The sequence below is a fragment of the Pseudorasbora parva genome, chromosome 4 (genome assembly GCF_024679245.1).
Source record: "Pseudorasbora parva isolate DD20220531a chromosome 4, ASM2467924v1, whole genome shotgun sequence".
In the NCBI taxonomy this organism is placed as follows: Eukaryota; Metazoa; Chordata; class Actinopteri; order Cypriniformes; family Gobionidae; genus Pseudorasbora; species Pseudorasbora parva.
Window position 1 is genome coordinate 37,714,743 of NC_090175.1, and position 27,760 is coordinate 37,742,502.

General features: G+C 38.1%; 1 protein-coding gene across 1 annotated transcript in view; it reads right to left on the reverse strand.

Annotated features, from left to right (window-relative positions):
- Positions 1-7,866: 7,866 nt before the first annotated feature.
- The window catches only part of slit2 (slit homolog 2 (Drosophila)), a 108,791-nt gene continuing 88,897 nt past the window's right edge, over positions 7,867-27,760 (reverse strand). The window contains 10 exon segments of the mRNA XM_067441678.1: positions 7,867-9,442; positions 11,424-11,632; positions 11,756-12,044; positions 12,174-12,328; positions 14,984-15,114; positions 15,220-15,460; positions 15,580-15,717; positions 20,407-20,500; positions 21,904-22,043; positions 25,869-25,966. Of these exon segments, the coding sequence (XP_067297779.1) occupies positions 9,198-9,442; positions 11,424-11,632; positions 11,756-12,044; positions 12,174-12,328; positions 14,984-15,114; positions 15,220-15,460; positions 15,580-15,717; positions 20,407-20,500; positions 21,904-22,043; positions 25,869-25,966 (1,740 nt within the window). The 3' untranslated portion in view covers positions 7,867-9,197.

The following is a 27,760-nucleotide window of genomic DNA, read 5'->3' on the forward strand; positions in this document are numbered from 1 at the left end:
TTAATGTCAAAGTGGAGGAATGAAGTGGAGCGCGGCGCGGACTATAACCGACATTAGTGTTCACGGACGACTGGATCTGCAGCTGAGAGCAGTTTACTGTTTACAGCGTGCATTTCCTCTCTCGCGCTAGTGACGCGCGCGCACCCTACCGGGAGAAGAGCCCGTACGGCCCATACAAGGACCTTCCGATCTATTAACGTCAAGTAGACCCATACTCAAAAAAAACTCTCCGAAACTTATGAGAAACCGGAAGGAGTATTTTTAACACAGAAATACTCCATCAAACGTCCAACATTAGTTTTTGAAACTTTGTCTATGTTTAGGATGGGAATCCAAGTCTTTAACAGTGGAAAAAGCTCAGTATGCATGAAACAGCATTTCACCCCCCCTTTAATAACGACGTATAAAAACATGGCCGATTTCAAAACAAAGCTATCAGCGTAACATTAGCGATTCATGATACGGCTCGCGATCGCGTGTCAAGGTCAAACCGCCAAACTGCTGAAATCACGTGACTTGACTTTGGCGATCCGTTTTTTGGGTGGGGAAGATATTTTATTATACAGATTTTTATTCATATTAGCATTTCCATGTTAATGTTCATTAACAACACCAATAAAAGTGATTTTTTTAAATAATTATATTCAGAAATGTTTTAATATTAGGTTGTTTTATGGTGTATGTTTATTTTGGTGTGAATAAATGTAAGTGTAAACAGCTCAACTTTAGAGTGTGGAATTTGGGCTTTTTTTTTGACATTTTGTAAATTCAACTTGACTGGACAACTACAAAACAAAACACTGTGTACAAAGAAAAAAATATGTATTAATTGACTGAAGATGACAAGCTTTAATTAAATCAGCTTCAGAGTCTAGCATCTGTCTTCTCTGTATCTTCATAATCACACCTGCTGTCCATCACCATCTCCAGTGCCTTCCAAGGATTCTCATTGGCCCCCAATGTCTTGCAGTGACCCTCACCAGCCTTAATGTCTTTCAGTGACCATCACTAGCCCTTGTGTCTTGCAGTTACCTTCACCGGCCCAAGTGCTGTGACCTTTACTGACCCCAGTGCCTTGCAATGACCCTCACAAGCCCTAATGTCTTCCAGTGACCCTCACTGACCCTAATGTCTTCCGGTGACCCTCACCAGCCCTAATGACTTGCTGTGAACCTCACCGGCTCCAATGTCATCTGGTGACCCTCTCTGGACCCAGTGTCTTGCGGTGCCAGCCTGAATGTCTTGCCATGACCTTCACCGGCCTCACTGTCTTCGAATGACCTTCACCGACCTCAGTGTCTTGCAGTCAGGGTCACCTATGTCCAGGTTTCCTCTTCACTCTCTGTGTTGGTACTATGTGGTGAAGGAATGAAAAAGAAAGAAAACCGATTATGTTTGTTCACTCAACACATTCCTGTATAACTAAATGTACCTGGGCATATTCACAGAAAAACAATCACAACATTCTCTTTCTCACTCATTCATAAAAATGTTTTATAAAGATCCTGCCACATACCTGCCAATGCAGGGGCAAATCATTTTCACAAAACTTCTTAATCTTTTTTTCAATCGCCAAAGTCGTCCAATTTTAGGTCGCTTTGATCTGGAAAATATATACACATAACAAGCATAAGGATGGTCTGACAAGCATTCTATAATAATGATTTATGATAAACCCATAATGACCAGCATCCATTATGGCCAGTGTGTGTGTTCTCAGCATACGTACCGGATTTCTGTGAGTGGTGGTTGTTCGACACACTCTTCATCAGTTAAGTCCCCTGCCCCCTCAAACACACAAACACATTTCTAAGCATTTTAAATCTCTCATACACTCTTACACACTAGCAGTGACTAATAGTAATAGTTTAACAATATTCTGATTAAATTCATAACCCAATCACACACAGATACAAGTATAATCTGAAACAAACTTAAAACACAGTATAAACTCACTGCTGTGTTGCCAGTGGATGCTTGAGGGTAAATGTTTGGCAGCAAATGTTTCAGGTTGTTGAGAAGGTGCTCAGTCAAAGTGTTACACAGCGTCTGATCCTCAACCATGGTGGGGCAGACAGGAACACTGCACACAGATAACACATGTCACTTTACTATATAGGACACCTCAGCCCCAGAGTTACATTGCAATGTGCTTTGAAGTACAGAATATATCAGCTTAATTCACAGATACAAACACTTACTGAAAGATGGTGGGTCCAAAAACTATTGACAAGTTTTTGGATGTCATAAGATTTAGATGACTCTTAGCAGCCACACGGGCCAGGAAGAATAACAGATAGGAGAGGACATTAAAATGTTCCTCAGGAAGACGGTTCAGGATCGTCCTCACAGACTGATTCAGTTCTTCATCTTCTGAGTCTGCAAGATAAAGGATTCAAGAAGATTTAGTCCGATTTGATAAATCAGTTTTGTTGTGCAGCAGGAACCCAAAATGTTCTCTCATCAACACCCCAGCTTCACTTACCCCTGAACACCTTCAGCAGTTGTGTCACGTGTAGCTCTGGAATAAGTCCACCAGGCAACTCCCTGAGGAAAAGTTTCAATAAGGAGGCAGGAGTAGGAATATCCCCACTGTCAAACTCCGGAAATCCTCCTTGATCAAAACTTTTCCTTAATTCTTTGCAGCGTTTCACTTTTCCACCAACCCTGAACAGCCCACTCTCACTGAGACCTAAACACAAACACACATTATCTCAGCACAGATGTGATCATTGACCAACACTGAGAGTGAGAAACGCACGGCACTCACCATGCTTCTCCACAAACTCCACCATGTGCATGAGCGATAGAGGAAGACCCTGTCTCATCTGTCCACTCTTCCTCAGGTCGATAAGGGGCACACCAAACACAGCTCTCTGTGTTTCCACCTGCACAAGGCAAAAATTCATAAATAAAAACATTTTAGGACAGTTTAGCCTACTGGGAAATATTGTAACGTTACCGCACACTAATGCACAAATAATATGTTTAACGTTACATGAAGCTAACAAGTATGCATTTCAGTAACAAAGAGTGTATAGTCAGGAAACATTAATATTTATAATGATTATAATAGCGTTTCTCCATGTAGGCTACACTAACACCAATTTACAGCATGTCGTCTGTTCATTTCAATATTTAACAATGAAAACAAGACTCAAAAAATAATAATGGGAATGTTTAGGAATTTCAAAACACAAATTTATAAAGTTCTTTACTGGCTGTAAGTATTTATAAATCATATCGCATACTTACACACACTGATAAAACGCCAATCTCTCCCATTTTCATGAAATGATCATGAAAGTGTGAAAGTGTTTGTTGTTGTTTTGCAGTGCCGCGCTGTGAACCAATCAGTGTCCGAAGCCGAGAGTCAAAACCGGGAATTCAAAAATGTCAAAAATCGTGCGTCAAAAACAGAAGGGAGTCAAAAACCAAGAGTCAAAATGTGTCGCCAATCCAAAGCCGATAGTCAAAGTCCGAAATAGAGTCAAACACCGAAGATCAATACTTAAGAATATTCAACAACTGTAGAAACTCGCCAAACGCAAAAAAACACACCAACTACATCAATCGCCAAATCACCCAACAGAGATGTATATTGCTGAATGTTTATATGTAGCTAGGCTACCTGCTGCAGCAACTCACGTCATAATAGCGCTTATTGGAATCTGCGGAGTTGAGTTAACAACCATCAAAATACATAAATGTAAATAAGAAACTTTTAAAGGGTTATTCACCCAAAAATGAAAATTTTGTCATTAATTACTTAACGTTACCCTCATCATTTCGTTCAACTCCCGTAAGAGCTTTGTTCATTTTCGGAACACAATGAAGATATTTTTGTTGAAATCGATGGCTCAAAAAGGCCTCCATTGACACCACTAATTTCCTCTCATAAGACCATAAGCAGGGTTTTTCCTACATTTAAATTTTTTTGGCGGCCGCCCAAACAAATTTTTGCCCAGCCAAAGCCTTATTTGATGAGTTATTGTGATTTATATATTGATGTGGATGACTAATGCGGGTGACAGGGCGCACGTTATCTGAGGCCTAGTCCACACGTACACGGGTATTTTTATTACCGGAGTTTTTCCTCCTCCGTTTTAAAAAACAATTGCGTCCACACAAGCACGGTTTAAAAAAAAAATCTGTCCACACGAGAACGCAAAACTACGCTAAGATTGGCTGCCTGATTTCCACATGGGTCCCATTCACTGCACCGATGCACATTGCACTGACTAAGGGATGCCATGGGCTCAAGTAAAACACTTCTACAAGTTCCTTTGCTTTGGACTCAGTGACAGGTAACTGTATACAGGTGCAGGGCCGAAGTGGACTGTATAGCTTCACACACTTGCTTTACTATTTTGTATTATTGCATTCTGGCGCCTTTGTTCTGCAATACAATGAAATAACTGAACATCTGTAGGATATAGCCTACATGTGATAAGGGCTGTTAGTGGAGTCCACCGCATAGAATGGACTCACGTAAATCAAAAGGAGATGTGGAAAATCTGATATCAAACAAAGGAGAGAACGGCGCGCACTTCAATTTAAAAAGCCGAAATCTCCGGTTTCACCATCTACACGACAACGCTGTAACCGGAGTTTCTAAAAATCTTCACCCTGGCCGGAGTTTTCAAAAAAGTCCGGTTTTAGTAACTGGATACAGCGTTTGCGTGTGGACGAACAGCCAAACCTCGTAGAAAAAGCTGCGGTTTTGAAAATACCCGTGTTCGTGTGGACAGTCAGAGAACGAGCAGCCACGCGCACTCTCTGTCTTCAAAACGATCACCGTGAGCTCTTTCACTCGCATATATTAATCAAAATCAGCTAAACTTACACAAAAGTAAAAGGTCGGAAGACTGACTCCATGTTCCACGTGGCACGTTTGCAATTTATTTTTTTCCTTGAATTGCTGTTGGGTGTGAATTGCGCTCAATAAACGCAACTTTTCTGACAGACGTTTTGCACACGCAGCGGCCATAAACCATAGGCCCTACTTTCAAATACACTGAAAAAATATCCTTATAAAGTGTTTTCTGTGATGACAAATCTTTTGCGTTGTTTTAACAGTCTGGATTCACACATAACACGTCCGCTATTTTCTGGTTCACGAACTAATGACTCATCCCATACGAAACAAAAATATATTGCAGTAGGCCTAGATTGGAAAATATCATGTAATACATTAGGCAATATATTATGGGATTTAATATTAATATTTTCCAATATATGAAAGTGGCAATCATTTGTAGCCTATATTTTGCAATATATTACAGGAATATATAATATATTGTATAACCATCAATATATTATTCCATGTATTTACAATATAAATATATTTCAAGTAATATATTGGTAAATATATTTTCCTTTCGTAAGGGATTGAACCAATTAATTTGAATGAACTGATCTGTCCAACACTGAACTCACGAATCAGTGTTTAATAATTTACTCACAACTCTGAAATGAGAATGATTGAATTGAATGAAATTGTATTTAAATACATCTTCAATTTTTCTTTAAAGAAGTTAAAATGGGGTTTACTTTTTATAAATTTACATTTATGGATGTGAAACTTTCCAATAAATAAAAGAAGGTTTATACAAAAACTGGCATCAATTAGATTACTGTCTTTGACATAAAAGCCAAATAGAAATGTCTAAATGATAAAGAAAAGTTGTAAGAAATCTTTTGGACAATCAGAGCATCAATATTATTCCAGAAAGAACGAGTAAAAGGACATTCCCAAAACAAGTGATCAACAGTTTCAGAAGAGCTAGGCTTCACAAAAAGAGCAGGAAGTATCAATATCACTTCTGAATTTCTTTAAGAAGTACCTAATTGGATAGAATCTTTGAATAATTTTAAAGGATATTTCTTTAACTTTATTTGTTAAAAAAAAAAAAAATTCTGAGGAAGTGACCAAACATATGACCATTTAATGTCATCAAAAAGGTTATTAAGAAATGGAAGAAGGAATTGAAGTGACAAGGTCCAGAAATAAGGATCTTATTTTGTGGTTGGATTTCTGCACTGAAAAACAAATAGAACCAACCACAGTGGATTCAGGGCTAGGGGGACAAACAGAAGTCACTGTAGCACTATTATTGTTTCTAAATAGCATTGAAATTTCCAAAGAGATGGCCTTGAAAACTATATTAAATTCTTTACTAGATACTGGTAATTGGTATCTTGAAACAAAATCGGAATAATTAAATAAATTACCATCACTATCAAATAGCTGGTTTACTAACATCACTCCATTATTGAACCAGTTGAAGCACATAAGTCTTTATTTCTTGAAAACTGGTTCAATAATGGAGTGATGTTAGTGTTAGAGGGGTTAAGCAGTGTTGGGAGTAACCTATTTTTTTTTACGGTCTATGGGAGTAACGCATTACAAAAGTAATACATTCAGGGGCGTAGTTTATGGGGGGATGAGGGGGAGGTAACCCCCCAAATATTCAAGTCCATCAGTTACAGCCCCCCCCCCCCCCCCCCCCCCCCAATATTTCAACATGAAAATCATAGTAGATCAAATGAAAAATATGTAGAATTGATTTATTTTGTAACAATAATTTTGTTCCTAATCAAATATGACTGTGTCATAATAAATCAGACAAAAATACTCCCCCTCCATTTAACCGGTTGGTAACGCCCAACCAGCGAGTCGCACTTTCACCAAAACAACGCGAGTGGCGATTTAGATTTTTTTTAGATTTTTTATAATAATAAAGTAATTTAGTTCAGTTAGAGAACAGACAGTTCAAATAAAAACGGAAGGTGTCTGCTGCATGATCCGAACGTGTGATCTTGAGCTGACAGATGATCAGATGAAGCGCCTATTAAAGGGGGGTTGTCATTGTGTTGTGTATTTCATTAAGAATAATAGGCTAATTCTAAACCAAAACTCAAATCTGCTTTGCCGCACAGAGCGCGCATTTACGAGCTGTCGTTCAAGGTGTGCGCGCACTGGCGCGTTTTCAGTTCATATGGAAGCTTAACTTTTATAGGAATTCATTGAAAGCACTCGCTTTGCATCCGCTCCCGTTATTAATGCCCAAGCGGCAGTGCGCATGTTCCTTTCGGTTAGATAGACTAGTGATTTAAAAGCCCAGATACCGGTGATGTCACCACACTTTGATTAACCGGTGGGAAAATGTCCCCACCGTCACATCTCTACTGTACATTCGCGAGATGGATGCGCATTGCTTAGTTTATCAGAGATAAGGACAAGAACGTAGGCTAGTCAAATGCAAATGCAGTCAAATGCAACCTTTGTCTAAAACCGAAATAACTATCTCGCAACAATAAGAAAAGAACAAAGTTATTGTCATAACGAGTTTACACAGTTCTGTTCTGTCTATGAACAGACCTAAGCTATTCCCAGATATTGCCAGATAATCACTTTACCTCTAAAATAATACTTATAACATAGTTGGATCGTCATGATTTCTTGCATTGTCTGGACTTGAGCATTCACTTTTTTGCCAATTCTCTATTGTTAGCCTGGATGGCTCATGTCATTATGCTTCATCATATCGCCTTCTACTGGATGTAAAATGTTCTCTGCCTACATTTTAGAATGTTAAGAGCTACTTCTGAAGTTATTTTGGTGAAACTAACTCAAAAGTAATACAGGAGAAATGTAACGCATTACAATTCTGAGACAGTAATATTGTAATGTAAAGAATTACTTTTAAATAGCAGTAATAAGTAATCTATAATATATTATAGTTTGGAAGTAACTTGCACAACACTGGTGATCACTACAACAACGCCCTGTGCATTTTTTTTATCTTATAAGTGTGGCAAAACGTTTATTTAATGCATTTAAATCAGAGGAACAAGCTTGAAGATGGAGGGGACATCTTTATTCATTAATCAGTAAAACAATTTGCTCAATGAATGAGCAACGTCCTCTACAATATACATCATCATAATCATCATCATCATCATCATTATTATCCAAAGTCTACAATACCAATTTAGCAGCAACATGTTAACATGGGGAAACAGAGTGGTAACAAAGTAGTATCATTTAGAAAAAAAGTCACAGTTTTTCTTTCTATTTGTATCATTGAAAAAGGATTCGCAAGGAGGATATTTTTTAAAAAGAGGTTTATTGACGGATATGGAAGCTACTGTTATTTTTATTTTTTGAACTATGGCATGTGCTCTATACAGAATACATGGGGAGATTTTAACTATACATTTAAACTCTAATATAAAGCACGTCTGTGTCACCATACAAATTTTTAGGAGATTTGACAAAAATATACAATGTTTTCACTTCACATTTGAAGATTTATAACACCACTAGGTTTTTTTTTTCTTCTTCTTCTTCTTCTTTTTCTCTTTTTATGGTAAATACAACAGTCCCATTGGTCAAACCAACCAAATGAAGGAGACACAACGTTAGTTATTCTACTCTGTAAGCTATGAGTGATTTAAATTGGTAAGAGGAATATAAATTAATATATATTAAGAAATTCCAACTGTAACTCCAGGGAAACAAAGAGCTATACCGAGTATAAGTAATGTGACGGTATTTTTGATACAATAAATACACATGGTTTATAATGTGGATCAGAAGAGTGTGTGTGTGTGTGCGCGCATGCTGGAAGAGATCATCTGTGTACACTTTATGTGTGTGTGTGTGTGCGCGTGTGTGAATAGGAGCAGCTATGAGAGTGTGTATTTGTGTGGTACACTGTAAGGAAGTAGGAGGAGTGACCTCTCTCAGCGAATCCCCCTGCAGTCTCCATAGTGATACTTGATCTCACCTTCACAAAGTCCAGGTGAAATGAGTTACGGCAGTCCAGAAAACCGTGTAAAAGAATGGCACAACGAAAGACACAAAAAAGTGAAATGTGCCGGCAGGGTGTGTTTGCTTTCCATTCTGGTCTGAGGTGGTTTTGCCACCAAACAAAAAAACAAATGTAATCAAAAATGTCACAGTACCTAAAATGATGGCAAATAATAATAATAAAAAAAAAAAAACCTCTAAATTCTATTTTTTGTCTTTTTTTCTCCACTTCATAATAAAAAATAGGTTTGTTCTTTATCTTACAGTAATCCATTATCTCCTTTGAAGGAAAAAACATTAGTCCAACACTGACAAAAAAAGGTAAAACGGGGGACTTCAAACAAGGGGGGTGTGAGGATGTATTTCTTCTTTTGCGATTTTAGGATGGACATTTTGTGCAGCCACACTTGACGACCTTTTCCACCTCCTGTACAAAAGAGGATCCGTCTGTGCATTGGAAGGTGTATTTCCTGCGTTTGCTGCGGAGAGGGGCGCAGCAGGAGGTCCCGTCCCCACAGCTGCCCCGACACTCTAAACGGGAGACCTTCTCTGTGCTTTGGCACGCTGTGTAGCCCTGCTGCGTCTGATAGTGATCTCGGATCCGTTCCCCCCGACACGCCATCTCTACAGAGAGAGAGAGAAAATGATTGAACACTATATTACACACATAGTATATCAGTCGTGATCTTTTTCATGAAATCGTTACTGTGAAATTGAAAGGTAACTCCTAAGAAAATACACAGTGTGAAAGCAGAAAAAAGGAAGGAGATATGATGATTGTAGGGACTGAGAGAATATGGGTTTCTCAAAGCTTTATTAGTGACTCAAGAAAGGAAGAAATCTAAGAACACTAACATGCATCCCTCACCTGGCGGACCTGAGTGGGGTCCACACCGCTTTCGGTAGCAGCTTGAAGGTTACAGGAAGTTTAAAAACGAACGTTAGTAAAACAACAACAGCTCCTCACAGGGTTAGCATTTCAACAGCAAACAAGACAGAAGTTTAAAGTGAAAGCACAACTTAACAACATACTGTGGAAGCTTTAAAGACACATGCAAGTTCCAGTACAGGTAAATACCTGTCCGCATGCTAAAAAAGATACCATGCATAGGCTTTTATAAAAACGTGAAATACGTGACTGCAGGTACAAGTCTCTACAGTTTCCAGGTGACATGACTACTAGTGGTAGTAAAACACCACGACTTTTGTTTCCTATAGAGAACAGTTATCAGTTAACCACTTCAGCTCTGCAGCAAATTTCAAATAATTATGACGCATGCAAATTTTGGACCCAAATGTGAAAAGTGGTTACAGACTTCAGTGTTCCTCACATAAAACTACAGTGGCTTTAGAAGACTCAGAATACAGAGCACAAGATGTATCAAGAGCAGTCTCAGTTGAAGACAAATGTTGTTGTAGTCTTCATTTATGTCCCAGTTGATGACAAAGATTTAGGGTGCTTTCACACTAGCACTTTTGGTGCGCACCCCGGTTCGACTGACGTCAGAGTGAGGTTCGTTTGGGTGATGTGAACGCTGTCGTCTGAAGTTGGGTGCGAGTTGCAGTACATTTGCAGTAGATAGATGCGTCAGAAGTGTCATTACGTACTGAAGCTTTGGCAACAAAACCAATGGTTCAAAAATTAAAATATAAAAGTGAGTTGAGCAACGCTATTCATTTTGTCACCTTCTCGCCCGCCGTCGTTACCAAGCAACAGGGTAAACAGCTGCTGCTTGGATGACGCCAAACGCACCCCAGTTCGGCCCAAATAATATAATATGAACACAGTCCAGCGGGGTCAGGGGGTCAATCGAACTCAGGTTCTGTCCAGGCAATTGAACCATGTGTGAAAGCACCCTAAGTTGTTTTGCAAAGGTCATGGGTTTGAATCTCAGAAATCACAAATCGCGAGAGTAGCCATAAATGATTCAAAAAATTATATGGTAATTTTTTTTATTAAAATTTAATGTAATTTGGCTAGGGATGCACAATATTACAATACTGACCAACACCAAGTCTATAATATAGCCTGTCATCAGCTTATATCATATTTTTAGCCAAGATTCTACACAATTTTGTAAAAAAAAAAAAAAAAAAAATTTTTAAATATTGTTTAAATCTATATTGGTTTTAGTGATTTTAGCCAGTTTTAGAAGTTATTAGAAGTTTTTAAAGATTAATTTTAGGTGAGCAATAGATGACAGAAAAAGAAAAAAAAAAAAAAAAATATATATATATATATATATATATATATACTTTAAATATGATCCAATACCAAGCTGTTTTTTTAAGCTATACCAGATTTGGTAGGACTACTGACACATTGAGGATAAATCAAGCAACAGGAAATTATCCTAGGTAAGGTTTAGGAAAAAATATTTCCTGTTGCTTGATTTAAAATGTGATAAAACATTATTTAAAAATATTTTTAGGTTATTAAAGCCTATGCTGTATTGGAGAAAATGTTACGTAGTGGCCATTTCACTTGGAAACTGCAATTACTTGTAGCTACAGCAATATGTTTCAAAAATGTACTGTATGCGATGTCACATTTTTTTCTCCATGAGATCAGGTTTCATTTAAAGTTTGAAAGCACTCGCCGTACCTCTATCACAGCTTTGCCCTGTGTAGCCGCTGTTGCACTCACAGTAGGCTTTCCCAAGCCCAGACACACGACAGCGGCCGTGTTTACATGCTATGTACTGACAGGGACTCAACTGCTCCTCTTCATCACACAATACACCAGCAAAGCCTGGATGACAGCGACAGCTGTACGAGTATGAGTTTATGGGCAAACAGGAGCCGTGGATACACCTGAGACAGACACACAAAAAAACAAATAAAATGAGATGTCCACTCTAATGTAATGTAACCAGTATATGTGTGTGTGTGTGTGTGTGTGTGTGTGTATGTGTTTGTGTGCGCGAAGTCTCTTACTTGTTCCCGTCACATGGGTTGTTGATCTGCTGGTCACACAGTGGGCCGGTCCATCCTGCCTCACACTCACAGCTGAAGGAAGATTGTCCGGTGGCATGGCACTGCCCATGAGCGCACACACTCCTCTGGCAGGGCTGACATCCGGGCACCACCCCCTCCTGCAGCAGGAACTGAGTGAGGTCCTGGAGCTGGTCATTAATGTAGAGGTTTCGGATACAGCCGTGGAAACTAGAGCCGTTCCTCCCGGAGCCCTGACGCAATGAGGCCAATCCAGACTGCTGAGGAATTCCTGAGGAAAGAGGAGTTTATTATTTGGTTTCTAGATTTTTGTTTAATTGCTGTGAACTAATTCTGGGAAGATCCAGAGTTAGACGCAGTCCTAACCACGTTTTAAAGTGACAAAGGGTGTTTTACATACCACCAAGATAAAGCGGAGCAGGGCTGGGTACTGGGCTGGGACTGTTGGCAGTGTTGATGGATTTGGGGCTTCCTCCATCAATGGAGAGAGACAGAGACTGATCCTTTGCCACCAGCTCCACTACATGAAAACTGCCATCATTTATCGTCTCAACACTAGGGAGAGAGCAGAAGGAAACAGTGAGGGTAATACCTGCACACTATTTTTTTGTTGAGCGACTGGACTAACATAAACAAGAGAAAGGGCTTCAAGGTGTTTTCCTTGATCTTGATAACAGGTAATACTATAAAAATATCCTGCAAATTTCAGAACTCAAATCAACCTCCTTAGTCCAACAACAGCTTTTACTGAAACCAAGCTCAGAAAACAAACATTTTATTACATTGTTACATCATAGTGTGATTAAAGGTCAGTAAGACACTTTATGTTTGTTCACTTAATTTTACAGCGGATTCTTTTTAAACAAGACACTGTGCGGCGCAGGCTGTTCAGAAAGGCTGAAAATAAAAGACGATGCGGTGACGGATTGGATCTGACAGCAATGTCGCAACACACAGGTGTAAGTAACAATGGCTTTTTCTAATACAGATAATTTGATGTTTAACTGAGTATTTATTCAGTAGCGCCGCATTAAGACTGAATAATTGTGATAGTTGTGATATGCTGTTCTTAACTTTACTTACATTTATGGGGTAATGCGTTTAAGAACGCTGCTTTTGTTATTATTTGGATCTAAGCCATTCACTGTGTTCCTGAATAAAAGTTTCAGTCAACAAGATCTTAAGTTGTGTCATCAATAAGACATTACAACACATTTAATTTTATTTGTTCACATTGACATTTATACATTTGTCACTTTATCGAATAAAACAAGCTATGAACAGATAAGAACAACAAATAGTAGTAAATACATTCATAATTCTTTTCACACGAAACACTAGACTGGGTAAACCCAGCCTGATCTGCCAGCAATTTGATTTTGCCCGACAACTCAGTCTGGAAACCTGTACATTCATTTCTACTGCTTCTTTTACACTTTTGTGGAAACCAATCACAGACTGGCTTATCCACCTGGCACGCTATTGGTGGATTTAACATGATGACGGATAGAGAAGCGATGGATCGTTGCCTGTTGATCACGCCTCTTGTGGTCTGATTGGTAGAAGGACTATCCAATAGCATACAGAGTGATTTGAATAATGCACGTTGATCACCCCTGTTGTGCAGTAGAAAATACAGAGCAGACTCCCCAGACCAATGCTCAATTTTAAATTGAGTTTGTTCTGTTGATAGCCAGACAAACGAAACTGTCATCCTTTTTTCAACTATAACTGTGGTAGTTGTATCACAGTTATAGTTGACAACCAAGACTTATAAAGCATATGTAATATACATAAAGGTTTCACATTGTTGGCAAATGTTTCAACTATGCAACAAAGTTTTCAAAACAATTTCACATGTGTGATGTAGTCTGTCATAGCAGTGGTCATTTACTTTAGCTCTTAAATGTGGCATGGCCATCAAAACGAAGTGTTCGAAAGAGAGGGTCACAATCAGGATAGAAAGTAGCCTGTTACTTCTAAATTCTAAAACGTTTTTTTTATTTTTATGTACAAAATCTTGGTTAAACATAAGAGGATCTCAAAGAACATTATAAAAAAGCCGTTCATTACCCTTTTAAATTGATTAGACTTCAGAAAAAAATATTTTCTTTAGAAGAAATATTTTTTTCCTCATTACTGGTGAGAAGGGGAAAAAAACAAGCCTTTTATGTTTTTCTTATACCAGAAATCTTCAATAGGAGTCTGTGACCCTTTGCCAACTTTTTGATCTCAGTCTAATTTCTGTGTAAAATGAAAATAATACTAAATTTGAGTATAAAACAGCAGCTTCTGTGACTTCTGTATCCTCGAAACGGCTTATTGAACAAGAAAAAAACAGACTTGATTTTGTCCAATGGGAATTGATTGGATCACTGGATTGTTTTGGTTTGTTAATGTGGTAAAGTTGTCAATATGAGTGACATGTGCCAGAAAACATCATCAGGGAAGAGACGATTCACATGAATTAAATAAAAACATTCACAAATACATTATTTATAACTAATACTGCAATACGGTGGCTTTATTATTTCATTATTGCTTCAACATTAAAATGTATGAAGTAAAATTACAATCTAACGTACGAGTATATCACTGAAAATAATGACTATTTAAATGTCTTTGAGTCACATGATCCTTCAGAAATCTTTCTAATATGCTGATTTGGTGCACCAAAACATTTCTTATTATCAGTGGTGAAAATAATTGTGCAGTCTAATATTTTTGCAGAAAGTGAGATCCAGTTTTTTCAGGATTCATTGGTAAATAGACATTATTAATGTCTATCACTTTTTTTATAAATGTAATGCATCCTTGCTTACATCCATTTCAACGTTATTACCGATCTGCCCACATTGACACTATATAATAATTGAAATTAGCTGGATAACATCACTGTTTTCTCCAGAGCAGCTGTATAGCCAAATCAAATTCGGTTGCATTATTTTCCTGTTCAAATGTGAAGCTGCTTTGAAACAATCAGCATTGTAAAAAGCGCTATATAAATAAAGTAGACTTGACTTGACTTGCTGAATAAAAGTGATCCCAAACTTTTGAAAGGTGTATGGAGTGTATACAATGAGATGTATTGATAGATGATTGTCCTGGGCTTGATTTAGCATATTGTAAAATGGATAGTTCCAACTCTAAATTCTGAGTGAATCAGTGCTGTTGTGTAAAATGCCCACAGCATCTAAAACGAGTGTATACCTGTAAATGGCAGATGGAGGGTATGATCCAGAATCATAACTGACTCTCAGTCTGCCTCTGTAGAGCTCCACAGCGATGTGTTCATTATCTCCTTTATACAGCAACACTCCATTATCCTCATCTGTAGCGATCTATTACACGCATACAGACCACATGAGTGTGTGTATATGCATCTTTGATGAAGAATTAACAAACTCTCTCACACACAAAAAAAATATTAATATATATATATGTACCTGTAGTGATATATTGGCCTGTTCTGTAATGAGGTTGGAGGGGATCTGCAGGAACGATTCTCTGTTGATGAAGTTGACGCTGACCAGCCTCTCACAGTGCACGCCCTCGTAACCATGGAGACACTGACACACAGGATCTGTGTCCTTGACAACACACTGTGCACCGTTGGCACAGTCATAGTGGTCACATGGACTTGTTCTCGGCAGGACCATTGGAGGAGAGAACTCACAAAACAACCCACTGCATGGACACACACACACACACGCACACACACACAGAGACACAGTGAGACACATGTTCCACATAGTGATCTCTGATGATCTGTGCCTGATGACTGTAGTGTGTTTGTGTATGCTCACCTGTATCCTTCTGGGCACACACACGTGTATCCATTCACAGCATCAATACACTGAGCCCCGTTTTTACACTTATTATCTTCACAATCATCAAAATCCATCTCACAGTGCTCCCCGGTGTAACCTGGAGTACACTCACACCTACACAAACACACAAAACAACATCATCATATTTAGCATTCAAAATATCACATCTTCATCTTTAACTCCAATAATATAAGGGCTGCAGATTCACATTCAATTTAAATATACCATATTTCTGCCAAAATACAATGGTAACAATTATTGTCAATCCATGGTAAATGTTGGCAATTTGTGGATTGGAAAGCTTCCTAACCTGTTAATGCTGTTGAGAATGTTAGCGCAGTTTCATCAGGCTTTAAACTAGTTTAAATCACTGACATTTGTGGATGATAACAGAACTCAGCGCTAAATGTAAGCCCTTCGTCAATTCTAAGGTGAATTCCAACACTTCAGCGCTGTTTAGCCTCCTGTTTTTCATAATTTTATAGAAACCACATATACGTAGAGTAGTTCATGTTTACTGTAGTCATGGTAAATTATAATAAGATTAAAGTCCTAACTCAGTTGCACTCCTTCACTAGCTTTTAGATCCCTCAAAGTGAATAGGTGTGGGCTAAAAGCCACTTACTTTAGAAAGTAAGTCTAAGTGCAGAAAAAAAAAAAAAAACTTAAAAACATAGTACTTTAAGGTCCATCTACCTAGGACTGGGGTCTAAAGTTGGACCTGAACATGACAACATCTGTTGTAGGTTCAGTGGTGCGGTTTGGATCATGCTTCTATTTCTTCAAAAAAAAATACTGTACATACAGTATATGACCAGTGAAATCTATTGTGTTGTATGATTATATTTCTCTAATTACCAAAGCTTTAGTTACTTTAAACCACTGAAATTGACATTCTTTTTCATGAATTTACACACCCTGAAGCGCTACATAAACACATTCATCATCCCTTCGTATAGCATCATATCATATTTAAAAGGCCCCCCTCTCCAACTCATTTTATAGTAAACCCAATGGGAGAACTGTAATTGAATATCAGAACACAAACATTGAGCAGAACCTCAGAGGCTCCAGCTGCATTCCACACAGCTCCAGTGTTGTGTTAACATCTGCACCAATGGGCATAAAAACACACAAATGAACTTATGTGGTCTGCTGCTCACACACATATCAGCAGAGAAGAAAGCACACACCTGACTGTTTCTAACATGGAGATTGTTTTGGTCTGGTGGAGACAGGGATGAAATAAAAAATGAGATGAGAGAGAGAGTGTGAGAGAAGGGGGCATTTGGAGGGGAAAGAATGATGAAACTGAATCCAAAAAGGATTTGGATCCAAGAGGCTTGAGTGTCTGCAGAAGGGTAGTTTTTTATAGGCAAGGATTTAAATGTCTCGTTCATATAGGAATCTAAATGTCTGTACAGCACTAATGCACACCGGCGTCAGAAGAGTAAGCTGAGATATTATCATGATATGATTGCACTATTAGAGCTAAAATATACAGATTATTATATAAATATACCATCATTAAGAAATGTTTTTTCTTTTTAAAGTCTCTTTTGCTCAACTATTTATTAGATCAGAAATACGGTAAAACAATAATATTGTGAAATATTATAATTTAAAATAACAGTTTTCCATTTTAATATATTTTTAAATGTTATTTCTGTGATGCTAAAAAAAAGTATTATCTTTATAAATGTATGCTGCTTTATATTTTTGTACACTACCACTTTACACTCTATACACACTACCACTCAAATGTTTTCAACATAATAATAATAATAATAATAATAATAATAATAATAATAATAATAATAATAAAAATAATAAATAAATGTTTCTTGAGCAGCAAATCAGCATATTTGAATGAGTTCTGAAGGATCATGTGACGGAAAACTGACGTAATGATAATAAAAATTCAGCTTTGCCATCACAGGAATAAATTATATTTTAAAATACATTCATTAGAAAGGGGAAGAGAAAGGTGCACTATGTAAAAAAAAATCAGTAAAATATCTAAAAAACACTATGCCAGTGTTATATATTTTGTTCATTTGAGTACTGAACAATTTGTAAATAGTGAGAAAACCAAGGAAAAAACAGAGTAGCATAATAACATTATTTTCAACACACTCAAATGTATCCAATATGATAAACTTAGCTGCGTTACCTCATACTCATGACCAGAAAAGCAGAATGAAGCCGGCGACTATGTCATAATAAAACACAACCGTGTGTTGTGTTCCATCGCTCCAGCAGCCTTGCTCAGCTCCCTCAACACTCAGATCTGCCCTGCTTCATTCTACAGTAACATTAATTCATGAACATGATTTCTACCCAAGTCCTATCCCAATTCTTTTCCACCGGCTGTGAGGTAAAGACCACGTCCCAAGATTCTGCACTTAAACTTGGCATCATCAAATTATGCCTTTGTTTTGAATAGACCGCTAGCACCTTTAAATTGTTATAATATTTTAGAATGTTACTGTTTTTACTGTATTGTTCATTAAATAAATAGAGCATGGTTAGCATAAGAGACTTCTTTCAAAAACATTAAAAAAATTAATAAAATATTAAACATATATACATATATATATGTTGGTTCAGAGAGAGAGAGAGAAAGAGAGAGGGGGGGGGGGGTATTTAGTCAGCCACCAACTGTGCAAGTTCTCCCACTAGAGAAATGCCTGTAATTAAATTAATAAAATATTAAACATATATACATATATGTTGGTTCAGAGAGAGAAAGAGAGAGAGAGAGAGAGAGAGAGAGAGAGAAAAAGAGAGGGGGGGGGGGGGTGGAAGCTGTATTTAGTCAGCCACCAATTGTGCAAGTTCTCCCTCTACACTTCCACTATGCGGAATTCACAGAATGAGAAAAAAATCCAGAGAATCACATTGTCTGATTTCTAAAGAATTTATTTGCAATTATGGTGGACAATAAGTATTTGGTCAATAACAAGAGTTAATCTCGATACTTTGTTATATACCCTTTGTTGGGAATGACAGAGGTCAAATTTTTTCAGTAAGTCGCCACAAGTTTTTTTACACACTGTTGCTGGTAATTCATAGCCTAGAAATCTAGACACACCCTAGCGGTAGCAAATCTAATCTCTGTCATCTATCAACTCACAATACACTCCTGAGCTGTAAAGGCCAAACTCTGGTCGTGCCAATTACATCGTGTATAGAGTCGATGGGCGGGGCTTAACATAATGATGGCAGATTTGCGCTTGTGTGCCTCTAGTAAACAGAAACTGGCGAAAGGCGGGTCTTTCGAATCAGCTTTGACCGCGACTCTGGCTTTTCTCTGAGAAGAGAACAAAGAACGGCACTGAAGTCATTCTTAAGAAGGGAAGATGTGTTCTGAGTTTTGCCGACCGGATACGGCGAAAGTTTAATCTTTCAATGAGCTCTGCTTCACCTTCATTGCTTTGGTTGGTTGTAGTGTTATCCAATCGCATGTAGAGGGAGTTTGAAAGACAACCGTTTAGCCCGCCCCTTGGATTGAGCCCTGTCAATGGTGAGTTTCCAGACCAAACATCTTGATGGGGGTCTGGCTTGTTAGGCTAGGTAATTCATGTCATGCTGAAAGACCCAGCCACATTTAATCTTCAATGCCCTTGCTAATGGAAGGAGGTTTTTACTCAAAATCTCACGATCCATTCTTTTCTTTACACGGATCAGTCGTCCTGGTTCCTTTACCGAAAAACAGCCCTAAAGCATGATGTTTCCACCCCCATGCTTCACAGTAGGTATGCTGCAACTCACCATTATTTCCCCTCCAAACACGACAAGTTAAGTTTTTACCAAAAAGTTATATTTTGGTTTCATCTGACCATATGACATTCTCCCAGTCCGCTTTTAGATCTTCCAAATGCTGTCTAGCAAACTTCAGATGAGCCCGGACATGTAATGGCTTAAGCTGGGGGACACGTCTGGCACTGCAGGATTTGAGTCCCCGGCAGCGTAGTGTGTTACTGATGGCGTGTTACTAGCTTTTGTTACTTTGCTCCGAGCTCTCTGCAGGTCATTCACTAGGTCCCCTCGTGTGGTTCTGGGATTTTTGCTCACCGTTCTTGTGATCACTTTGACCCAACAAGGTGAAATCTTGCGTGGAGCCCCAGATCGAGGGAGATAATCAGTGGTCTTGTATGTCTTCCATTTTCTAATAATTGCTCCCACAGTTGATTTATTCACACCGAGCTGCTTACCTATTGCAGATTCAGTCTTCCCAGCCTGGTGCAGGTCTAATATTTTGTTTCTGGTGTCCTTTGACAGGTCTTTGGTTTTGGCCATAGTGGAATTTGGAGTTTGAGGTTGTGGACAGGTGTCTTTTTTACTGATAACAAGTTCAAACAGGTGCCATACAGCTACAGAGTGGAGGAGAGAGGAGCCTTTTAAAGAAGTTACAGGTCTGTGAGAGACAGAAATCTATTTTTTTCGTAGGTGACCGAATACTTATTTTCCACCATAATTTACAAATAAATTCTTTAAAAAGCCGACTGTTTATATAAATATTTAAATATTAGGTGGAATACACAGTTCGGTTTGTGGACAGTCTGTTTATCTAGTTTATTTGCTATTAAGGGCCTTGAAATATGCTATAAACATATCATATTTTGCCAAATCTAGAGGTTAATTCATTCCCAAAAGTGGCACAGTATAACAGCTTTGTTTCCAGATGAACTGATAATAACCTGTGGACCTGTTTTTGCCAGTATGTTTCAAATGATCACAAGTCAGTGGATTCATTTTTTTGAGGCTATAAGAAATGTAGAGGGAATTTTAGTGACTTACATGAAGCCCTTAGCGGTCAGAATACATTTTGAGTCATGCTGACACAGGTTCAGTTCTGAAGCGCAGAAATCCAGCTTATCTTCACACAGCTCCCCTGCACAAACACATACTCATTAAGAACAGTCAGAAAGATTGGGAAGAGTATGAATTATCACAGTAGCGTTTACTGTAAGAAAACATTAGTTTGCATCCCATTAAACCAGTAGTTTGTTTGCATGTCCAATGTAGTCTCTGATTATTCATCTTACAGAGGGGGAGGTGACAATACCAATACTCTAAAACAACAATACAAAACACCTCTATTGACAAAGTACCAGCAGGAAAACATCAATGTGTGTGCGTGCGTGTGTGTGTGTGAGTGTGTGGGCTGGTAATCCCTACGTTTTGGGGACAAAATGTCCCCACAAAGAGTGCAATATGCGAAATCCTTGTCCTTGTGGGGACATTTTTTGGTCCCCATGAGGAAAACATCTTATAAATCAGGAGATTTTTGAGAAAGTAAAAATGCAGAATGTTTCCTTAGATGGGTAGGTTTAGGGCCAGGGGCAGTGTAAGGGGGATAGAAAATAGAATTTGTAGAGTATGAAATCCATTAAACCTATGGAAAGTCCCCATAAAACATGGAAACACTACGTCTGTATGTGTGTGTGTGTGTGTGTGTGTGTGTGTGTGTGTGTGTGTGTGTGTGTGTGTGTGTGTGTGTGTGTGTGTGTGTGTGTGTGTGTGTGAGCCTGTTTATGTGGTTTATGAGGACACAAATTTGTATAACTACATGGGTATTACACTGGTATTACACTATAAATGTGGTTTATGAGGACATATCAAATGTCCTCATAATTCAAATGGCCTTAAAAACATACTAAATGATGTTTTTTTGAGAAAGTAAAAATGCAGAATGTTTCCTGTGATGGGTAGGTTTAGGGGCAGGGGCAGTGTAAGGGGATAGAAAATACGGTTTGTACAGTATAAAAACCATTACGCCTATGGAGAGTCCCTGCAAACCACATAGACCAACATGTGTGTGTGTGTGTGTGTGTGTGTGTGTGTGTGTGTGTGTGTGTGTGTGTGTGTGTGTGTGTGTGTGTGTGTGTGTGTGTGTGTGTGTGTGTGTGTGTGTGTGTGTGTGTGTGTGTGTGTGTGTGTGTGTGTGTGTGTGTGTGTGTGTGTGTGTTTTAAATTTCAGCAAGCACAGAGGACGCACTAGCCAGAAACAGCAAAGGAAAGAGACAGACAATGGAAGGATGAAGTGAAGTAGAGTAAACTAACCTTTCTCCACCTCATTATTATTAGCAGCTAGTAGAAAAAGAGAAACAAGTAGCGAGAGAAAGACAGAAAAACAAAGAAGTACAGAGGACGTGTTTGACTTGTTAGCATGTTAGCTCAAGCAGCACATTTAGATGTTAGCATAAGACAGTTAAACACATAAAGCACAGAGAACACGGAGCCTTTCGCGTGTGACTGTCCGTGTGTATGTGCGTGTGTATGTGTGTACCTTACCTGTATATTCAGGTGAGCAGAGGCAGGTGTAGTTGTTGATACCATCCACACACGTAGAGTTATTTTCACAGTCATTATCTTCACAGTCATCGATATTTATCTCACATTCGTCGCCCTCGAATCCATCTGGACACACACACCTGAACATACACACATGATGGCTGCGTAAGACTTTTTAATCCTTTTGAAAAAGACAAACTCTTTTAACAGTATTGATTTTCCATAACTGCCTATAATTGTTTGTTTCCAAACTACTCGATTTCTCTCACAGTTCATTATTCTACATATTGTGGTGCTTACATACTGCATGGTTCGGGAAGGGTCCTTCCTCCAATTTCCCCCCCCCACTATTTCTTCATAAAATATTAAGTATGGGTGCTTAGAAATCATCAAATCATCAACAAGCTGCACAATTTAAGGTATCATTCATGCCCAAAGCACAAAGCAGGATGAGTTTAGTATTTAAAATGTGTTAATAAAAGGTGTTTATTCAAAACCTTGAGTATAAACAATAAATACTGTGGGCATGCCTTTAATATGAAGCATATAGGGTAAATCATCACTTACACATACATACATGAAACACTTGCATACACGTATGAAGTAGTCACACATATGTGTAATGCTCAAACACTCACTTTGTGCAAATGTAAAATGCAGACTAATACATCATCTGCTACTAAAAGTTGTAAGTATGTGAAGAGTTTGTATGTATGTGTGAATTTGTATTAGGTGTACGCCATTGTTCAGTAGTTTGGGGTCAGTACAATTTTTGGATATTCATGTTTACTTTTATTCAGCAAAGTTACATGATTAAAGGTGTCATGAACTGGCTTTTAAATTTTTTGTCTGAGGTCAACTAATGATGTTCCTGCGGTTTTTACATTCAAAAACATCATAACTAATACGTAATAGGCTATTTTCTACACTGGTTTTGAGGCTCTCTCCAGAATGCTCGGTTTTGATGGGCGTGCCACACTGAAGACTTAAAAGTAAATGCCCACGGCTAGGATTGGAGAAGATTTGCATATTTAATGAGCTTCAGCTACCTTGTCAGTTCACGGGAGGGACTGTTTTGAAAGTGGCAACTGGAATAATTATATGACAGGGCTGTATTTATCAAACAAACACAATGATTTATCTCTCATCCACCTGCGATTTATTTATTTTTTTATTACTGGGCCCGCCCAATCGGTGGATATAAGCGCGAATCACACACAAATAAGTGGGCGCGCGCTCTTCGAATATTAAGTCAAGAGAGTGAACATTAACAACGCAGATCAAGAAATTAATGTTATTTCACTATTTAAGATTCACCGGCCTCCTGACGTTCTTAAATTTTGGTCTGGAAAACACATAGCCCTGGGACGTTGGGCTTTGCGAACCCAATGGCCCATAACATTACATGTCCAATCTGATTTGTTCTGATCCTGAATTACAATGAACCAACAAATAAGGGATTCTCCAGCCTGTAGCAGTGCTAAGGTATTTTCTGTTAGACACGTACACATAATCAATATGATCTATAACAATGCAAGACTATCACGTATAATAAAACTCACATAAGTTTTTCTCACATAAGTGTGCTGCACCATTCCTGTTGTATCCAATACTGAAGGCACAGCATTGTGTTTTAATTTCAATATGTCTGCAAATCCAGTGTCAACCTGTGTCTTGTTCACAAATGATTATCTTGCTATCTTTGGCATGTTTATTGCTCGGTAACGCGATCAGTTTAGCTCCACGAGTCGGTGGTCAGGGCTACAGAAGCAGCGTACACACAGAGGCGGCATTTCACCCTTCTAATACGGCATTGATTAGAGAGCCTCGTTTTCTGGACCTGGTGTCTATAAAAGCATTTTTTTTTTTTTTTTTTTTTACTAACAAGGAAGTTTTCAGCTCTGAAACGTACAGGATATTCTTATATTACCATGACCTTTTATATATCAAATGTTCAAGGGAAAGTTGATTCTTCAATTCATCACCCCTTTAAAGGGTAGATAACACACACAGTTTCTGCCAATCTCATGTTATTGTTGAGTACCTACAGAGAGTCTTAATCTTTATAATATTTACAAAAGACAGATACGCTGTACCAATTATTTGACCATGGCATTATCCCTGCATAACTTTCGATATATTTCGAATTATTTACATATTTGATGCAGTTTCACTCACCGCCTGCGGTTACGAATCATGACCAGGAACGAACAAACAAACAAACACACTGCTGCTCTGAAAAAACAAACTGCATCCACTGTTTCCTTAATGCTGGTTTATTTGGGAAGCTGAACAAGGTTATCTTTCCCTTACTACCAAAAACACACTTACTTAGTGACATTGTTGATTTTGTGGTCTAAAAATAAAATGACAGCGCTACTGACAGCTCCGGTGACCCAAACTAAGCTTATTTTTGTGGTCTAAAAATAAAATGACAGCGCTACTGACAGCTCCGGTGACCCAAACTAAGCTTATTTTTGTGGTCTAAAAATAAAATGACAGCGCTACTGACAGCTCCGGTGACCCAAACTAAGCTTATTGATGGACTTGCTCTCTTGCTCTCGCTCGGGTTGAAAAAGTGCCCATACAAGCAATTCCACCCTTTATGACGTCACACAGAGCCCTACTCTGAAAAAAACTTTACAAAACTATTTTTAATGGCACAGAAATACTCCATCCTTTTTTTTGGCCATGTTTAGCATGAAAATCCATCTCTTTATAAGTGCAAAAAAGAATGCATGAAATAGCATTAGACCCCCCCCCTCTAAATAAAATGCAGCCTTGGTGACCATAAAATACTTTTGATAGTGTATTTATCTGTGAATAACATTAGATGTATCAGTCTGCTTTTCAAATGTGTAATGTGTAAGCAATACATAAGTGTTTTTTTGAGCATTCAGAGCTAAGAATGTAAGTGTTTCATGTATTTATGTGTAAGTAAAGACTGTTTTAAACTATACAGTGCCTCATTCAATTAAGCTGGTTTGAATTCAGATAAGTAATAGTGATCCTTGCTTTACCGAGAAGCACTTATAACACAGTTTAAATCTCACTTTTATGATTTATGATGTTTTGCACTGAGGATAATACATTTAACAGTTATTCGTATGCATTATCAGGTTCCAAATTCATACCATTGTTTGAACACAAAGTTGATTGAATATTTGAAAGCACTTTAGAGCCGCAGTGTTTTTGCTCTTTGGGAAATTGACCTATGAATGACTTACTTATGGTTGTCCCTGCACATTAAACTGGGATAGAAGAAAGAACTGTATGCTGCATGCATGTGCATCTGTGGGTGTATTAAATTACATTAGCTAATCAAAATGTAAAGCAGAAGTTCTCAAATGAAACTCTTCTTATTCATCAATACAACGGATTTATTAGCAATGATCAGTGTATGTGACTACAGTTGAACCAAAAGTCACCACACACACACACACACACACACACACGCACACACACGCACACACACGCGCACACACGCGCACACACGCGCACGCACACACACACGCGCACACACACGCGCACACACACGCGCACACACACGCGCACACACGCACACACACGCACACACACACACACACACACACACACACACACACACACACACACACACACACACACACACACACACACACACACACACATTTCTGCTGTGTGTGTTCACAGAAAGACCCTTGATTGGCTGATTAAGTGCATGAGTGAGCTCAGATCAGTTTCAGACACTTCAGTCTGATTAAGACAGATTAGAAACATTCTGCCCATAAAGTATATTCATTACCGGAGCAGCAGGGACACACACACACGCACACACATGCGATCATTTACTTAATGTGCTAAATGAAAGCCACATTCAACAGGGCCTGAATATAATAAAGAATCTCTTCATCTGCCTCATACACATATCAATTGTAATTTCAAACAGTTCAGCATTCTGAACTCATGATGAAGGTCTGTCTTACCAGTGAGTGTTTTCCTCTCCATCCTTTAGATGACAGGTCCCTCCATTCTGACAGGGGTTACTGATGCACGCATGAATTGGTTCCTCACAGTCTTGACCCTATATTAACAGCATGTTGCATTACGTACAAATGTATTACATATCCATGCATGCATCTTCAATACTCGCTAATTCTTACATACAAATGACATTCTATACAAATGTGTGAAAATGCACACACAAGCAGAGACATTTCAGAAGTTCTCTAATCTTAATTATCCAGAGAACAAAATTAAACAATTTGATGAAAGATGAAATTTCTGCATGTTCGGAAGAAACATTTGCTCATGCAAAAGTATGATATTTTGCTCCCTATATGACTCCAAGCCCTCCTTCTATATATATAAAATTCTAAATATAAATTTTACTCCTGGCAAATGCTTAAAAAATAAATGTGTGAGAGCGTGTTATGGGCTATATATTGTAGTCAGATAGATATGATCGTGATGCTGCAACAAGCATCGCCGCAAATGAGTAGCCTAAAGCAAGCCATCGCAAATGGCCATAAATTAAACTTAAAATAAGTCTTAGATGCATATATATATATATATATATATATATATATAGACAGACATATATATATCAGACAGACAGACAGACAGACAGACAGACAGACAGACAGATAGACAGATAGATAGATAGATAGATAGATAGATAGATAGATAGATAGATAGATAGATAGATAGATAGATAGATAGATAGATAGATAGATAGATAGATAGATAGATAGATAGATAGATAGATAGATAGATAGATAGATAGATAGATAGACTGTATATATCACGGAAAGTAGAGACACAAGTCGGTTCTGGGGCATTTCATGTTATTCACGGATTCTGAAAGTGTAATCTCCAAGCTTTACAACGATGTGTAACACTTGAAAATCTGATAATATTTGGAGAAGTTGTGGCCATTTGAATGTAGGCATTTAACAAAGTTTAAACTGGAGAAAACAGCCTCTAAAGTTTGTGCATTTCTTACCTGTTCTCACATGCTGGGAGTGACAGGGCTCATTTACATTTCATTTAGATAAGCCATACCCCATGTAAAGCTCCCCCCTGTAAAGCTGCATGGTTGCATAGCAACGACAGACGCAACGGGACAAATAGGACAGCGTGCTATTAATAATAAAGAATAGCAGAGGCTAACATTACCATCTAAATGCCCATTATAGTAATGTTTTTTTTTAGCAAGTTATACGATGCTAACGATTACAATTAAAATTATTAACAATAGTGGGAAGTTCTAAACATGATAAAGTGTACGTGTTCTTAGAATGAACACAAAACAACAAACTTTGATGTTTATGGAAACTCACTCCATAAAAAACAGAAAAGTATTCTTGCAGATCTCGTTGCCTCCAATGAAATAAGTTGTTTGGGCACACTTTCTGTTTGTCATAGGCTATGTGGTGGCCGGACAGCCTTCTCCTTTGGCTGTCCGGTCCCACATTCTGTTTGTCTTGTGTAATATCTTGTTTAAATTTTAATATGTAGTAGAGTAACTTGCAATATTTTTCTTTGTGTGAGACAGTGATATGTCACTCAACGCGGCATCGCACCTTTACTCATGCTGCTTTTTTTAATAATCAACATATGAAATAAAAAATATATATTATAGGCTAATATTTAAACAAAGCCTAATTAAATAGGCTATACGTTTTCTTTAACCCATGGCCGACAAAGTTGTTGGTACATTCTGACGGAGATTGTCCTTTATATAACAGCGGATATGACTCACAATACAAGAAATATTTTTAGCCATACAGATATGCGCAAGACATAATTATAAACAATAAACTGTCTACTTTTTTTTGTGTGCACCCACAAAGGTCGTGGATTCAGAGAACGGATT